Source organism: Trypanosoma rangeli (assembly GCF_003719475.1).
Source record: "Trypanosoma rangeli strain AM80 chromosome Unknown Tra_15.4_contig_00117, whole genome shotgun sequence".
Taxonomy (NCBI): Eukaryota; Euglenozoa; class Kinetoplastea; order Trypanosomatida; family Trypanosomatidae; genus Trypanosoma; species Trypanosoma rangeli.
The window spans coordinates 33,839-51,418 of record NW_021705857.1 but is presented as its reverse complement, the minus strand read 5'-3'; the positions used below and the strand labels follow the sequence as shown (position 1 = coordinate 51,418).

The following is a 17,580-nucleotide window of genomic DNA, read 5'->3' as shown; positions in this document are numbered from 1 at the left end:
CATGCATATAAAAACTGACTTTGGTATGTCCATATTATATACATATATTTGTTGTCAGGATATATATTATATGATCATTGTATTGTCTTCGACCTTCCAACTAAAATTTATATATCTCTGCATATATATATTGGTAGCCATATGCATAAGTACAAATAAAGAGACCGGAGCAAAGAATTTTCTTCTCATATACGTCTATTCAACTATACTCAAAGTTAGATAGGAAGAGGCCGACAGATGCGTCTATACATTTGCACTTCATCCACAAGTCATCATATCCATTTTGCTTCTCAATAATTCGTTTCTACATTTTCCATTTTTTTTTTTTTAATCTTCTTTGCTACCTTCCCTACACTGTTGGGCACCGTCCTCTGCTTTTGCTTTACAGGGATGTTGCCATAGCGCCACTTAAGACTCGGGAATAGACGTAGCTTGACCCTTTCCCCCCCCCCTTTTTTTTTTGGCCCCAAGGACTTCGTGTCACACCGTCGCATTGCTCGGTGGCGATCCACTTGTCTTCGTCAAACCTAAAAATAGGGACGGTGGCACTTTTGAGACTATCACAGGCGTTTTGTCCATGTCGTCCGCGTCATTCATGTCGTTGCGGGTGCTAGTGACCACAACCTCTTTTTGAATAGAAACTGGCGGCGCAGTGCCCAACCTTGCGATATCCCTACTATTTTTCGGAGTGTCAGTTGCATTTCCATTTGAGGTTACATTGACCAATGACGCTGATGTCGTCCTCCTACTGGGACCACCTGAAGCAGAACCCTCAGGCTCTTGCTTCTCATTTTTGGGCACAGCAATGCTGCTCCCCATAGACTTTGAATCCGTTCTTCGTTGCTGTGGATGCCTCCTACCGCCGCCGCCTCTACCACTCTGCATGTCAACATCTCTTGCGGTAGCATGCAGTTTTTCCTTTAGGATGCTTTTAAATGTTTCTAACGCACTAGACTGCTTCTCAGGGGACCGCCCTAGCCACGCCGCCGCGTATGCTTCTGGGCTCGTATCAGTGACACGCGAACCGACGAGTACCGCCTCCAACGAACTAGGAAGTTCAAGGACATGGTGTCCCTGCCATAACATTGGCAACATCTGTAACGAAGAGTTATCTGTGACATCGCTCTTATGCCCACCATCAGCGGGCAACACGCTGGCTGGTTCGAAAATCAGGAATATACAGTTTGTTAAAGGCGATGCCGGCAATCGTGACTGACCAGTGAAGAACATTAACAGCCGACGTACTTCTTCCCCAACAAAGTCATCCTTCAGACATTTTCGCATGATGCGAGCCACATGGTCGCCGTATGGGAGATCGGCCAATTGAGGTAACGGGAGAAAAACAAAATAGTTTTCCCATCCAAATCCGCCCTTATAAGTTTCATCCACCGAGCTTAAGCCGCAGAGGACGTTTTGTACCACACGAGAGCAGCAATTCTTCAACAATGGACTGTGCCCAAGAGCTGTAAATTTAAACCCACGTGCCACTTCATCCCAGAACCTCAATGAATTCGCTTTGTCCTTGTCGAGGTTCATGATAATATTGGCGACTAAATCAGTAGGTGAAGGAGAGTCATGCGTCTCCGCAGAGGTACCATCATCGGAAAAATCGTCAAACATTCTTCCCATTCGCGTTTTATTTATTTCCTTAAATTGGGTGAATAAGTCTTCGTACACAAGCGTTAAGTTACCCATCTCTTCCGGTAGTTCCTTCAAAGATGCATTAAAGTTCAGCACAAATGCAATAAAATGAAACGCCAACGGCGCAATGCGTATTCCAAACGGCACTTCGTTGGCGACGCCGTTACCGAGAAGCCACCCAATTGTAAAGGGAAGTAAATGTAACCGGACGTTATCCAAATTGTATTCAAAATCAGGATTTGTCCAAAAAACCTCCTCGGACCCTGGTCTAATAAATAGCGGGACGCAGTGTCCCACAAGGTTGATACTTATGGGAGAAAAACCTGATGGAATTTCCACATTTCCACCAAATATAATCACATGTTCATCGTCGCGGACTTGAAGAGACCAAATAATTGCCCAACGGTATGTAACTTTACCTGATGTGTTCTTTACCAAGTTCTTGCTGCTTCGATTTTTATGAAGAGTACTTGTAAATGAATCTCGCATGGACCGCGATATCGGGTCACCAAAGGCTGATTGAGGTAAGGATGGTTCATTGGTGGCATTCTGACGCGCGATGTTTTTCCTTTTACCATCACCTTGTCCTGCTTCTACAAGAGCTTCCACATAGAGGACATCGCCTTTCTGCGGGTCTTTCAAGTTAGCGGCGGAACTCCATCGCACCAACGCACCTGCTCTCGATGCAAGCTCCATAATTTGCGCCGCGGAAAGCACGTCAGCCACTTTGCTAAGAATGTAGGGCGACACGTGGGCAAGAAGCTGGGGAATGAAAGTGAGCTTAGCACAATCAGTAATGTCAACAGGTGGCCTCATTTTGGAAATGCAATTTTCCGTCAGCGATTCATACATCATGCCGCAACGAGACCTCTGGAAGTCATTGTCAGACGAGAGAGGGGTTTCAGAATCAAATTCAGGGACAATAATGTCAGCAACAACTTTAGTGGTTGCATTGCGAACGACGGCGCGCTCAATACCTTTCACAGCACGCATAACCGAGCGAAGTGCATCTGAACGATCAATAGGGCGCATAATTCGCGTTTCCTGCTCTGCAACTCGACTGTACAGGAACAATATGGTTCGTATAGCCTCTTCATTCAGCGTATAAAGCGGGAAAATATCAATCCATCGTAAAATATTTCTTGGGCAGAATGCCCCAAAAGGAAGAAGACCCATGTACTGATACAAGGTGCGTAAGATATTTGCACCCATCACGGCATTTGTCACAGTATCTGTAGGGCCTCTTACATCTGACGGGAGTCTCAAAAGTTTCACAATCACAGTGGCCCAGCTCACGACATCCACGCGCAAAGCAGAAGTCAATAAAATATCCTCTGTTAATAAAGCATCGTTGGACCTATAAGCAGATGTACTCATTGCCGGCATGTTTGGTTGCTTTAAACGCAAAGAATGCTTATTCAATGCATTATCACCTTGTAAGCTCTTCAAGCGAAATACTTTCTCGTCAGCGGCAATGCTTCTTAACCCGCCAGCAAAGAGAAACATTTGCTTCAACAAAGCGTTAACAACAACAGTAATCGTTGGTGGGCGCCCTTCTGATTCCGTCCATTGGAGAAAATAATCGCTAAATGCAAACACATGTGGGTAGTGACGCCGGCAGTTTGTGAAACCATCTCCTGGCAGCTTCTCAAAACCCTTGCAGACGCTAATAACGTGCTCTGCAAGGCCGCGTAAGTCCAGTCCAACACCGTTAAGTGAACTCTTCTTATTCGCCCCATTATCCCTCTCTTCATCGGTTTTCCTCAGCCCTGGAACCGCATGTATAAATCGTGCAATATGGAGAAGCACCCTAAATGTGAAACACGCGAGTAATTCGGAAATTAAGGATGAGATGCACCTTATCGCGTTAATCAATTCCTCTGGAGAACTAAAACTTTTCACGTCGCTTAGCATCTTCACACGTTCCTCAAGTGAAACAAAAAAGTTAAACTTTCGGCTTGTAGCTGCAAGACATGAGATGAATGGCGCCAAAATAGGTTCCGAACAGTTATAGTAATCGTTCTTGGCGCTGACAATATCCACTGGAAATAGATCCAAGCATTCCTTTAGACAAGCCACCGTGGACTTCAAGGTGGTACTCAGGGATTTGTCAATTTCATAACACATTTCATCCAGCATTTTGAGTGAAGTGTAAGTGCTCAAGGCACCGCATGAAAGTCCAGCGGCGCTGGACAAGATAATCTCCAACATCACATTAAAAGGAACTGACTTGGACGAGTAAAAAAGGAACGGCATGTTCTCTTTAACAACGTCAAGGGTGACCTGCAGAGGGCTAGTGTCCAGAAGTAACTGCACTGAATTCATGTCAGAAGTCCACATCTGCTGTGAATATGTTCTCCGAGCGTTCAAACGATCTACGAGTTGCTTGAAAGTCACGCCAATTCTTTGATATTCAGCAAGAGATGTGTAGCCTGACGCCATACACTCCAACGTCCCCGGCGAGGTACGATGTCGTTTTTTCCATTCATTTAGAGCTCCTATAAACACTTCCCAGTTCCTGTCGGCCTGCGACACATTCATTTGAGGAGCATTTGACTTTGAAGCTATGCCTTTAGTTGAAAAAACCGATATCCCCGAACCCATCCTTGCGTTGTCACTTCCACGTATGTATCTTTGTACTCTTTTCACTCGTTGTTGTTGGCGTGTTTTTTTTTTTGATCACGTCCTACTTGGCCTTTTGACTTCCCTCCCCTGTGCTTGGTTCCCACACCAAAGAATATGCTTGCGTACACCTGAAAAAGACCACTTTTGGCCACAAAAGTCCTTTTCCCCTTCTCGCCCTTGTGTACTGCTTAGTGTCGTTTCTTCAAAGGTTAATGTGACACCAAAGAGAAAGAGCAAACAAAAAACAAATGACGACAGCAACGGCAGTAGCTGAGTAGCAGCGATGCACCAAAGTGGAAAAAAAAAACGAGAACATGGGTACTGACCAACACACATCACCTCCCCCACGATGCGATGGGTAGAGGCTCGCTTGACAGGAAGATGGCATGCGTATGTATACCAACATTTTCTTTCCTTCTCTCTCGCTGTGTGTGTTTGTGTGTATTTCTTCCTCCTTTATTTTTGCTGCTCTTCAGCTTCTTCTTTTTCACAATTCTCTCTGCTGTGGCGTTTGTATATTTTCATGCACTGTTCGTACTTCGCTGCTTCCTTCCTCCCTCCGTTGGCCCAGCGCGCCTTGACTCGCCCCTGTGGAGGCAAACCCCCACCTTTTTTTTTGCCTTCCACACAAATATGCACTTTACCTTGAGTCTTCTTTTCCCCTTCTTTTTTGTTTCCCCATACTTCGCTCCTTGCATTATAACTCGCGCGTCTTCCCTCCGTCAGAGGTAAAACTTTGAGAAGCTGCTCTTGTCCTTCCTGTACTGCACATTTTCTTTGCCCTTGACGAAGTCCGCCTGACACACCTTCATGCGCCGGTCTCGCAACGCCAACAAACCGGCCTCCGTGCATATGGCTTTAATGTCCGCCCCACTCATTTCATCCTTGGCGTGGATAAACTCAGAAATATCCACATCCTCTGCTAGCGACATACGACTGGTATGAATCTCAAAAATCATTTTTTTCGTCTTCTCGTCAGGAAAGGGAAACTCAATCTTTCTGTCAATACGACCAGGGCGAATAAGCGCCGGATCAAGTGTCTCAATACGATTTGTCGCCATAATGACCTTTACATCATTACAGCTGTCAAATCCATCAAGTTGTGTCAATAACTCCAGCATGGTGCGTTGTACCTCCTTCGCCCCGCTGCTGTCGGTGTCGTATCGTTTGGTACCAATGGCGTCAATTTCATCAATAAAGACAATCGAAGGGCTGTTTTCCTCTGCCACACGGAACAACTCCCGCACCAACTTTGGTCCCTCACCTGAATACTTTTGAATAAGTTCAGACCCTACCACACGCAGGAACGTCGCACTCGTTTGATTCGCCACCGCCTTGGCAAGGAGTGTCTTTCCAGTGCCAGGTACCCCGTAAAGTATGACGCCTTTCGGTGGTTTTACCCCCACCTCGTCGTACAGCTCGGGGTGGGACAACGGGAACTCCACAGCCTCCTTAATTTCCTGAATTTGTTCCTCTAGGCCACCAATGTCAGCATACGTCTCATCTGGTGCTTTTTCCACTTTCATGACACTCACATGTGGATCAGCGTTATTCTGTAATACACCCACAATATTGTGTTGGCGGTCATGCAGTAGAACACTGCAGCCAAGCTCTAGCTTCTCCTTGTCAACAAATGAAAGCATAGGAACATAATACTCCGATCCTGTGGTGGATACAATGGCGTGTGTATCATCAATAACCTCCTCAAGTGTACCCACCTCCAGCGGCATCCCACGCAATGCGTCCACCTTACTGAGCTCAGCCTCATAATGTGACATGGCGCCCTCCTCCAGGTTCTCTTGCGCCTCCCGCCGTGCTCCAATCGTTTTAAGCAGCTCCTCCTCAAGTAGCAGATAGTCTTTGCATCTCTCCAGTCGGAGCTGCTTGAGAAGGCAGGCCTTCACTGGATATATCTTTGGCAACTTTGCCGCCGAGTCCGGGCCGTGTCGCTTCTTCTTCTTGCCTATGTCAGAAGCCACGGGTGGCTGCCACTTTTGCTGCTGCCGCTTTGCATCCGTTGGAAGCTGCTGCCCCATTCCGCCTTCCACCTATTCTGTGTGGGTGGATGGGAGAAACGACGGGGGACACTTCTCTGCTACGCCTCTTGTAATAGCAAAGCAACAAGAAGGCTTCTGGTCACCCCACTCCCAGTAATGGTCGTCGTGCTACTCGAAGGAGTAAAGAAACCACAACAATTTATGTGTTCTTATCCCCGTTGAAGCAACTGCACCTTCCTCTCTAACTCGCTCTCCAGCACTGGATTTCCCTCTCCCCTCCGTTTCTTCGCGTGCGGCGTGCAGTCGAAGAAGGCACGCGTGCGTTGAAAAGTATCTCCTCTTGCTACCAATCTGCCACGCAAAGTATTCCACGGCCAGTAGCGGAAAAAAAAAATAATGTTGACTCCCTTATACAATTCAATGCAGATTATTTAAAACAAAATATTTTTAAAAAAATAGAGAGAAAGTAATATACAAAGAGAACGCACGTCTCCAGCTTATCCACACATGTCTTAGTGCAAGAATGGGAAACACACACACACACACACACTGCCGTGCACAGAGGAAGCAATAAATTCCTAAAACAGCTCCTCTCTTCTTCTCGCTTCCCCTCCCTCCCTCTGAACAATACAAAACGGAGACCACATGAAAGTTACCTCAGCACCTTACGCATGTGTTCATCTCACGTACGGTTGACTTCATGAAGCAGAAGCGCAGCTTTCCTTCTCAACGTCTCCGACGTGGAGATAACGCCATCTTGAGCACACAACCGCATCATCCGCGCCACGGCACGTCGTAGAACACCCGCCGCAAAATCCAAGTCCTCTTGAAGTGTCACATTTTTCATCGTGATGCCACCAAGCGACGCGCGTATGGCGTCTCCCGCGGGCGCTATCGCATCCGCCTTAGCCGTCGGGTCATTCCTGTCCTCAGCACTTTGGCTGCTTAGCATGAACGCTAGGCCAGCAGTTCGAGGGAGTCCGCCAGCAACCAAGTGGGCCAAGCATCTTTTTGTTCAAAGAAAGAAGAATAATAAAACGACCGTCAGACAACAGGAGAAGCGGCAGAAACACACACAAAAAAGTTGGGAAGGGACAATAATAATAATAATATTGTAGAAGTAAACAACAAAGCAAAAGCTGCAAGCGCTGTACGTCGCAACTCATTTAGGGAAATTGTTTCCGGCGTACCCTCTTCACATTGCGACACAAATACACTATCGATTCATTCTCCTCTTCCGGCCACCCCCATCACCAGTAAGCGTTGATGTATCACTGCAAGTGTGTCACGTGAGTCTGCAGAATCCCCAAACGCACACCACACACAAAACGTCGCAATAACAACATAGCAGACACACACACACACATGTGTGTGTGTGTGTGCGTGCGTGTGTGCATCATCTTTCAAAGACTTCTTACGAAGTAATAAAAACCATAAATTCTAATTGTGGAACGTGCGCATGGCTGCAGAGAGTCCCATGTCTTACCTATGACCCCCAAAGTGAAAATACAACAACACAGAAGACCACAGTTTGGTCGGGTGCACCCAGTAACCCCCACTCAACATGTGGTTTAATCCACACACCCGCATACACATATAGCCAGATGAATTCATCAAACAAACGCATGATAACTGGGGCATCGTTGCCAACTCACAAAGTGGCAGCTCTTGGGCTTCCCTGCAACCCCCGAACTCTCCTCCGCGTGTGGGAGGGGGGGGCGGGGGTTAGCAGCAGTAGGAGGTTATTGGATGGAAAGACAAAAAAAGAACTGCATTAGCTGCCCTTCAACGCGGTATCTTTGAAATAATAACAAAAAAGAAAAACAATTAGCCCGTAAAGAAACAACATAGTTGAAAAAAAAAAAACATGCTAATCCATTTACCTCAACCACCCTGTAACTTCCTTCCCACCAGCTTCAAACAAACAAAGCCTTTTTCCTTCTGCTTGTAGGATCCAGCTAATTAAGAACGTTTGTTAATGGTGCCACCTTCGTGTTTGACGTATTACAGTGCACATGTGAACGTGTACGCATGTGTGTGTGTAGTTTTGCTCCTAAATTGGGGGCCTTGCCAACCTTCCTTCTCATCCGCGCTCAAACACAAACATGATTCCCCCCCCCCCTGTTTATTTACGTTAATTAACTCACAGAGAATAATGGCGAGTAGATTTTTCTAGCTTTTTTTTTGTTTTGTTTTATTGTTGCCGTCATTGATTTTCCTCTTCTAATTTTCGCGTCATGCCGTTTAATTTGCCCCCCTCCCCCTCGAAATGACGGTGCCTAGTGATTAATTTACTACTACTTCTTCGTGGGGAAGACGATGGCGGGTTCGCCAGGGCGACATTTGCGCCGCGCCGCCCGGTGCTCCGGGTACTTCTCGTCGTCGTTGGCAAGAATGTGCACCGTAGGCACACCGGACAGCTTGCAGATATTAGACAGCACGCTTTGCAGGACCTCTGCATCGTTAATAGCGGGTGTTTCTGACAACGCCTCTTCGCCACATCGCTCCACATTTATCCTGGTGAAGGACAGAAATGCCATGACGTCGGGGATGATGTCTTTTGTCATCCAGTCCTCTTTGCGCGACATCGCTTCCTTAGAGAGGTTCACTGGGAAGGATTTCCCATGTGCCTCATATACGTCACGCAACAGTCGGAGTGCCCTAATTTGCCATGCGGAGTAGTTCATGGCAGTGTAGATGAACACCTCCTCGACAGGGCCACGTTTTTTCTGTGCCTTCACCACCTGAGAGCGAATCTCCTTCACTACATTAGTCATGACACGATTTGCCACCAGTATGGCGTACTCCACCGGCGCTGTTGGCTCAGGAAATAACGCGCAGACAACCGATGTCTTGTTGCCCAAAACATTTGTCCACATGTACTCCGAAAAGTGTGGAGCCAATGGGGCCAATAGTAGCGTCTGGACCTCAACATATCGATGAGCAAGGTCTGCATGTACCTGAAGATCGTCGCAATTCAACTTATATTGACTGAATTCGTTTGACAGTTCAAAAAATGCAAGGTTTAGCACGCCTCGAAACTGCATACCCACATAGAATTTTTCAGTTTGAAAAATGATAGAGTTAATGGAGTTGTTAAAGACCTTGTCAAAAATGTTGTACTCCCCGCCCCGCAGAGTATCTTTGTTGCGCAGCATCTCCTGTGCTCCATCCATTGCCGTGGTCAATTTGAGAACAAACCCAGTGGCGGTTTCACGAACAAAGTTCGCATCGTCAAGGCTATCACCTGCATCAGCGCAGGCAAGACGTGTGGCATCACTGCCGTATAATTCAATCGTTTCTGCAAGAGTCAGAAAGTTGCCCTTTGACTTGGACATCTTTTCGTTATCTACCTGAATGTGACCATTGGCAAAAATGGCTCTTGGCCACTTGCTTGTGTCGTCCGGCCAAATGGCTGCATGATTGTAGAGGAACATTGTCAAATGGTTTTGAATGAGATCCTTCGCAGAGCAGCGAAGGTCCACCGGGTACCAAAAGTTAAACTCTTGCCGCATCTTTTTTGCCGCCTCAATCGGGAGTCCATTGACCGCATGAACACTCTCTGGCGTGCCTTTACCAAGGAAAACATAGTCAAAAGTATCATCGGTAAACATCTCTGGTGTGGCACCCAATACGTTTTCCTGGCGCCCATCAAGGCTGTGTTTGTCCTCAGGTGAGGTATGAATAAGGTGGGCAATGGTGTAGTACGCCATGTAAATAGTTGAATCACTCAAGCTATCAATCAACATTGTTCCACTCGCATCACACGGAAGCTTCGTACCCAATCCAAGAGTACGGCTACATGGCCAGTCCGCAAGCCAATTTAGCGTTTCTTCAAACCCATTGCGCACTCCAGGGAAGAACATGTTCATATCCTCAAGATGCTTCATTACGGCCTTCTTCCACTCTTCTTTCCCATATTCAATGTACCACTGATCACATAATGCCACGACACACTCCTCACCAGATCGACTCATGACAAGACGGGCAGGTTCATAATAGCAAATTGCCCAATCTTTTTCGGTCAGAAGTTGCATTGTCTTAACCTTGGCAATAGGAACCTTTTCACCAGCGAAGGGGCCAGCAATCATAACACCTTGATAAAAACCCGCCTGGTAGACGGCTTTTTTGGCCTCCTCTAAAAGGTCTGCAGCCTGCGGTCCATTAATCTTAAGCTTTTCACACATATACTTGGCAGACTCACAACCCATTTCTCCAGGTATATCAATCAGTGGAATGATTTCAAAATTCACCCATTCATCTTTAATCCCCAGCTTGGCACGGTACTCGGGCTTCTTTTTAAGTTGCGTTAAATTAATGTAATCATCGGGGCTATCGGAAGGGACACTCATGACCACACCGGTGCCTTTGACATCCGTAATGGTTTGCATAGGTAATGTGTAAATAGTGGGGTAGGGGCAGAGTGGGGAGGAGAGGGGCAATCCCACAAGCTTCGCTCCCTCCACTTCAAACAACGGAGTAGGATCTGTACCCGTCGCGCCGTTGATAACAAAGTCTTGATAAGCCATATTCCGTGCAGCACGTGATGTCATGATGAAAATTTCCTCTTCACCAGCCCTGTTCTGAACGGCATATGCCTTGTAAGTGAAATTGGGGGAAACCCAACAGTTAGTCTGACCGCACACAGTCTCTGCACGCAGCGTTGCTGCAGGCAAAATGACTGTACGATCACCTATAATCCTGCTAAAGTTTGCAAATGCGGGTTGCTCTACTGCCTTCTGTACCTTCAGCTTCACAAGTGTATATTCCTGTGGCAGAGCACCCTCGCCACTTGCCCGATCATGATCAGCACAAGGCTGGCAGTCCATTGGTGAGTACACACAGTATCGCTTACCAAACGCGAGAAGGTTCGCCGCTTTCAAATGTCGAAACTGCCATGAAACAAAGCGGTCGTAGTATGGGTTGCGGTCCGTGGTAATAAACGAGCGACGAAAATCAATGTGACAACCAAATCGCTTTAAGTCTTCCATGGCAATTGGCGGAAAGTAATCCAGCCAATAAAGTGGATCAGCAAACTTTATAATTTCGTTGTCGGGAATGCCCATAGCGCGCATAATAATCCACTGTGGCTTTGGAGCGGCCGTCTTCCCGCGCTTACCTTTATATTGACCAATGGCAGCAACCTCATCCTTCTTCTCCTCTTTCGGCGACTCCACCACTTCTTCTGGGAATTGTGGTGGGTTGCCGTACAACTCAATTTCATTCTTGATCTTCTGTGCACAGGCCGCAATGGGGGTGCCGGTGACATGAAATCCGAACGGCCAAAGTGAGCGGCGCCCCTTCATTCGCCAAAAGCGGGATGCGAATTCACTCTTTGTCAGAGAAAACGCGTGGCCAAGGTGCAGACGGCCGTTCATGTACGGGTACGGAAAGGTGACGAAGAACTTGCTTGGAACTGGCTCACTCCTCAAGGGGGCGTTTTGTTCATGCAGTTTCTCCCGCGCCCAGCGCTCCTGCGCTGCGGCCTCGATGCTTAACAACTTATCGCGACGTGATGTCGACATTTTTGCCTCCTGCTCCTGTTACCGTCTTTCCTTCCTTCCTCCTTTCCCGGTTTGTTATTTATTTATTCCACTGGTGTGGAACTATTCCCTATCGCGTGTGTGCGTGTAGTGCCGCGCCGCTGCAGCCTTCAAGTAGGTGGAGGATGACAACGAAACTTAACCGACTCCTGCAGACACACACACACACACACACACACAAGCGCAACAGAAACAAAAAAAAAACGTCACCATGTAAGAAGGAGTCAAAAGAACCCACAAATAAAAAGGACAAGAAAAAAGCAATGCGATGCGTTAATCATGTGGGCGCCGCCACAACGCCCGGTGAGGGAACAAACCCACCCATAAGCACCACAGCAATAAATACGCAACGACATATATTGCCCACATACGTTTATTGCGGTTAAACAACACAGAGGGGCGAAAAAAGCAAAACGGTGTGGAGAATAACAAGGGTAAAGAAGAGCCCATCCACCATTTACTCCACAGGCTACAACTCAAATAGACCCCCCACCCCACCTCTCAACAAAAAAAAAGGACACCCATACACCTACATACATGCAAATATATATATGCGTATATACATGTTTGTGTGCATCCGCGTGAGAGAAGGCATGGGTAAAAACGTGTGTGCAGGGAAACACCTACAAACCAAAGAAAGAAAACAAACACACCAAAGACAAGAGCGAATAACCGTCAACAAAAAAAAAGGAAAAACGCAAACAAAAAAAGTGAAACCGCTGGCGGATAACAAAAAAAAAAGGGTAATATAAGACGCACCAAGGAAAAAAAAGTAAACATGAGATGCGGTAAACGCACCTGCACCGTAAAGGCAGAATTTGTTGAATTCACCACCTGCCTATTCTCACTAGATATATATATATATATACATACATACATATATATATATGCACTTGTGTGTCAGCAGTATTGATGACAATCTTAAATATGCGCACATCCCAGAAACACCTGCCGGAGCTTTTTTTTTCTTATTTTCCCTCTCTTTTCTCCGTCCTCTTTTGCACAGCCCATCATCCCACTCTCGATTACAATGATGCACTTCACACCCATAACCACAGAACAAGAACGGCAAGAAGGACAAAAAAACAAAAAATTCTTCTACCATGTGGCGTTTGTCGCACTACAAACAGTAGAAGAAAAAAAGTAGCACCCGCACGAGAAAAGAAAGAAAATCAAAAAGCAACAAATAGGGGAAAGGGCAAAGGGTTGTATGTACATTCACGCACCCCGAAAACAAAGAGCTAGTTACGTCATATTTTCAATGTACGTCACACACACCTCTTTACCTGTTCTGTTACAGCTGCTTCACTCATTCCAATGCTGCACTCTGACTCCGAAAACACCCACTCACACTTGCGGGCACGGAGATGTTCCCCCATCTCATTTTCTTTATTCCGCTTGACTATCCATCTTCCACAAATATTTACTCCTGCAAGGCGCCGCTATTTCGTGATGTTGTACACAATTTGCGTCGATGCTGCTTCCTCCATCCTTGCTCAGCAGCGCCACTCTCTCTCTCTCTTCCCCCTCACTTTTTCTTTCCAGTGCCCCAAAACTCCCGTACGTCCTTAATTCGTCTGTAATAAAACAAGGCGCCACCGCAACAACACACTGACTCATGCACAGCCCCACCCCACCCAACCTCACCTGGGTGGTGAGTGCCGCCTCACTGCAAGAAAAAAAAAACACCCACACGTAAACAGCAGCAACAAGTGAAATATTATGCGTGCACATACATACGCACATGCCCGCGTGCAGTATCACACGCCAATGCGGAAGCATAAGGAGGCAACAAAAAAAAAACGGACAGGCGACAGCGGCGGTATGTGTATGTGTGTGTGTGTGAAGATATGAGGTGCAACGAAACGTATGCGGGAAAGAGAGGCCTTCTGTCGCTTGATTGACGAAAAACAAGTAACTGTGAAATTAAAATGACAACATAACAACAAAACCCGACAACACTCATAACGGGAAATCGAACACAGCGAAGAAAACGTAATTCAAGCCAACACAGAGCAAAAAAAAAACAACAACTTCCACATAGGCAGATAGTGAAGGACCGAATGAAATAAAAGCAAATCAAAAAAGCAAAACAAAAACTCACTGTGCTCTTCTACTCGTTTCTGGACGAGCTATTCTACATAAGCAGCGAGCTAATGTTCTGCGTCGCGTACATCACGCGTACAGATTGGACATCGAAAATGACTCTCAAACCAACGAGAAGCACACCCCTCGTGCAGAAAGTGGTGACAGCATGGAAGCTGCGTGGCCACGTGGCCGACTGCAAATGAATCCAGACACACACAGCAGGTTAAACACTCATCTTCACGCGTTGAGAAACTTTGTTGCAACTCCTGTCGTGGCGACAGTGCCTCCTCTGTTCGCTCAGTCGTTACTCGACATGGGGACGTCACTCCAAAGTGAATTGGTTGCAGCACTACCCTTAGCTCTAGCAACCTTTCACGCGGTACACCACGTTCGACGCGCCCAATACTTTCCGCCAAGTCCAAAAGCTCCTCATACGACATATTGTCCACATCAGGAGAATGGGCAGCTTCAAAAAGATAACTTTCACTAAGGCGTGGTACTCGATGAGTTAAGGCAAAATGCAACGTGGCTCTTGGGTTGCGCATCTCCCATGACATGATTGGAGGCGGTGGAGGAGTTCCTGAGCGAGGACGAACAGAAGAAATAGATGGTATGACTGACGGTGCGGCTTGGGCGAAGTGACGAAATGGGCGAACCCATCCGCCGGCAGGAGGGTTCCCTCCCACACGACTCTGCTCGCTTCGCTGTTGCAGGCCAGTAGCTGCGGTACCACGGCGGCGGCGGCGGCTGCTCGGTCGATAAGTTAATCGCTCAAACAACTCCCAAAAAGCGGGATTTTGATGCCGCTGCCCCACCCGCTGCAATGACGGATCTATTGCTGCCATAAATGGTTCGCCAACAGTATCCCGAGGATACGATCGCATTTGCTCTTCTGGTTGATCCGGATATGGCAATGGCGGCGGCGGCGGTATCCCAGCATCATGTTGAGGAGCAGACGAGCCTCTTTCCGCCGAAAAAAGGGATGCGTGCAATACATTCAAGGCAGGTGCAGCCACATTCCACGCAGTTTGAGGGACTTGCCGAGATTGTAAGAAGAAACCGTGCATGTTTGGGTCCATATAATGCGAAGGTGCCGCGGTTCCCCCGTAACTCACAAAAGGCGGATATACACTGTTGCTTTGGGTGCCAGCTTTCTCACCTCGTTGCGATTGAGGTAAGCCATTCAAAGAATAGGGAACGGCAAAGCCAGGCGACCGACGGGCCACCCCATGCATGGCATCAAAGGGTAAAGATAACGAAGGAGAATGTTTAACACGCTGCTGGAAAGATGTCTCCGACGACGGCATTCTGCCCCCCATTGCTCTTGCTGATTCTACTGGTCCTCGCCCCAACACCGGTGTCGTGGAATATGGGAAAGAAGATGCAAACGGTGCATTCTCCGCCGGATTACCTATTGAGATTGGAGTAAAAAAATACCCCTGAGGTGGAGCATCTTCAACACTGCCAACGCAGACAGTAACCGCGTGACTGCTATCGTTGCTATTGTTATTGACGAACGAGGAATCCCAGCGAGGGAAAGAGCGTTCATTCGCCGTAGGTGGAGCCACCGTTGGCGCTGAAGCGTAACGCCCCCGCAGCTGCGTAAGAAAGCCTTCCCTGTGCGCCAAAAACTGCGAACGCGTGGGAGGATTGTTCGTCATTAATGCTGATCCCTGGTGAGGCATCGACACCCCCTGTGTGGAGGTTGTTGGCGTTGTTGCCGCGTGCAGCACGGTGTGTCCCCCTCTCACCAACGCATTTTGGTGCGCAGGGGCACCTCCTGTTACTGAAGCGACGTACCCAGGTGGTGAAATGGGTTGCGTACGTGAGAACGCGTATCGGTTGTCACTGGTTGCGTCACCCATGGTGTTAGTTCCTAATGGCACCACAATCAGCAAATAACGACACGTGTAAATTCAATTCGTGTTGTTTCCTCCTTGCTATTGTTACGTTCTTTTTCTTACAGGGTTCGTGAGTTCTCTTTACGAGACACCGTCTTTGTTATTCTCTCTCCGCCTTCTTAACCTCCCTAGCTTCCTTCAATGATCTCACTGCAATTGGATTCCTTCCTCCCTCTCCACTGCTACTCTTCCCCCTTTTGCTCCCAGCAGCGTAATACGAACGTGGAAATCACACTGCTCACTGACCAGACACACACACACACACACACAACAAGAGACGCACAAATACAGGCACAATTTTAGCCGACTCACTGTCTCTCACGCAAATGTGTGTGCGGGTACGTAGGTAAGTGCAACGCAATCTGTGTACGTACTTCCCTCACTATACTGTGAGCAACGGTACTACGGTTGGGTGCCTCACCTGAGCCTTCGCAGTGATATTAACGTGTTGTAACAGCGGCAGCGGTAACGCAAACACGAGGGAAATTAAAAGAGAAGAACGGAGTGGGGAGAAGTGAGAAGTTACAGATAACAAACACGCCTCCAATGAGAGACAGAGTGACAGAGCCATGGAAAGATGGAGGGGGAGGGGGGATATGCTCAAAATGTTCATTTTAATCGACAGTTGCGGTTTTAATTGAGTCCGATGTTTTCTTGTATTCCCCATGGGAGCAACCTCCTGTGTCTTGTTCCCGCCTTTCATGTCGACCACGTGAAACCAAAACAAAACAATTATCTTTTCCTTTTTGTTTGTTGTATGATGGGTGCCTTGCGTCATAAATTGATAAAACGACGGGGGCTGACACTAATACGCATACGTACATATAACTCGACCTGGGTCTCCGTGCATGCGTGTCCTCCAACTCATGCAAACACTCCTCCGCAAGCCTAATAGACACACATGCGGAGAGAGGGAAAGGAGAAAAAGATATATGTTAACAGCACAACGCCAATGTTGTTTCCTAATACCCCACCACCACCAAAAAAAAAAAAACCATTTCAATTGAGTGATAAGTAGTTTTCTCGGTGATCCTCCGTGGCGCATATGTGGGCGCCAATATATTCAGAATAAATGACGATAGTAATAAGATAATGGAAAAACTTAAAACATGTAAGTAATAATAATAAAAAAAAATGGGCTCCTCCGTGAAGAAACTCAAATAAAAAGAGAAAAAAGGGATCACACTCACGTCCTTTCATCTTCTGGGCTTTCCTCGTCCCCCAGCCTCGACAACAAGGTTGGAAGTCAGGCGCTCACACGTTATTTTGCAAATTTATTCAATCACCTTCCTCGCTGCAGGGAAACACAACATACGGAGACATATAAACGTGATGCAACACCACCACTGGCAGCCGCAAATAGAAACAATAGTGGTGCTAGTATTGGTAGTGGAATTGGTTGCAGATACACAACAGGCCCAAGAAGGGCTCAAATTTTCCCTACAGCTTTTAATGAGCCTCTCCGCCATCAGTGCAGTCCGAACAGCGGCAATGGTGGCGGCAGTAGACGTGCGGCCTGCAAACGCATACGCAATAAACCAAATATAAAATAAAAACGACGTGCAGTGAAAAAGTAACGGTAATGGCAGTACAACCACAGCAGTGGCAAATGACCAGAATTCCTAGTTTGAAAGGGAGGAAGCAAACAGTAGCAAACCCAAAAAAAAAAAAAAAAACAAAAAAAACCCCAAAAAAAAAGAATACTAAAGACGACTACAAAGTTAAAGTAAACAAAATAAAATAACAAATAAAAAATAAACGAAAAACAAACAAACAAACTAAAAT

At 47.0% G+C, this 17,580-nt stretch overlaps 4 protein-coding genes and 1 pseudogene across 4 annotated transcripts, besides 9 other annotated features; all 5 read right to left on the bottom strand.

Annotated features, from left to right (window-relative positions):
- Positions 1–480: 480 nt before the first annotated feature.
- Positions 481–4,245, bottom strand: TraAM80_04153 (uncharacterized protein; the record flags this gene model as incomplete). Its single annotated transcript, XM_029381091.1, has 1 exon — positions 481–4,245. One exon carries the CDS (start codon positions 4,243–4,245, stop codon positions 481–483), a length of 3,765 nt encoding a protein of 1,254 aa, XP_029239169.1.
- A 743-nt stretch (positions 4,246–4,988) lies between these two features.
- TraAM80_04152 (putative proteasome regulatory ATPase subunit 2) lies at positions 4,989–6,302 on the bottom strand (the record flags this gene model as incomplete). Its single annotated transcript, XM_029381090.1, has 1 exon — positions 4,989–6,302. The coding sequence occupies one exon, from the start codon at positions 6,300–6,302 to the stop codon at positions 4,989–4,991; it is 1,314 nt and encodes a 437-aa protein (XP_029239168.1).
- A 491-nt stretch (positions 6,303–6,793) lies between these two features.
- Positions 6,794–6,813: a microsatellite.
- A 37-nt stretch (positions 6,814–6,850) lies between these two features.
- Positions 6,851–6,885: a sequence feature (GA-rich).
- Positions 6,886–7,570: 685 nt separating this feature from the next.
- Positions 7,571–7,629: a microsatellite.
- Positions 7,630–7,657: a microsatellite.
- A 903-nt stretch (positions 7,658–8,560) lies between these two features.
- On the bottom strand, positions 8,561–11,788 carry TraAM80_04151 (leucine--tRNA ligase; the record flags this gene model as incomplete). The annotated part of the gene is made up of 1 exon (XM_029381089.1): positions 8,561–11,788. One exon carries the CDS (start codon positions 11,786–11,788, stop codon positions 8,561–8,563), a length of 3,228 nt encoding a protein of 1,075 aa, XP_029239167.1.
- Positions 11,789–11,919: 131 nt separating this feature from the next.
- On the bottom strand, positions 11,920–12,176 carry TraAM80_04150 (hypothetical protein; annotated as a pseudogene).
- Positions 12,177–12,431: 255 nt separating this feature from the next.
- Positions 12,432–12,516: a microsatellite.
- Positions 12,517–12,654: 138 nt separating this feature from the next.
- Positions 12,655–12,695: a microsatellite.
- A 619-nt stretch (positions 12,696–13,314) lies between these two features.
- Positions 13,315–13,348: a sequence feature (GA-rich).
- A 280-nt stretch (positions 13,349–13,628) lies between these two features.
- Positions 13,629–13,651: a microsatellite.
- Positions 13,652–13,959: 308 nt separating this feature from the next.
- Positions 13,960–15,759, bottom strand: TraAM80_04149 (Zinc finger (ISS); the record flags this gene model as incomplete). The annotated part of the gene is made up of 1 exon (XM_029381088.1): positions 13,960–15,759. The coding sequence occupies one exon, from the start codon at positions 15,757–15,759 to the stop codon at positions 13,960–13,962; it is 1,800 nt and encodes a 599-aa protein (XP_029239166.1).
- Positions 15,760–16,041: 282 nt separating this feature from the next.
- Positions 16,042–16,091: a microsatellite.
- Between the last annotated feature and the right edge of the window lie 1,489 nt (positions 16,092–17,580).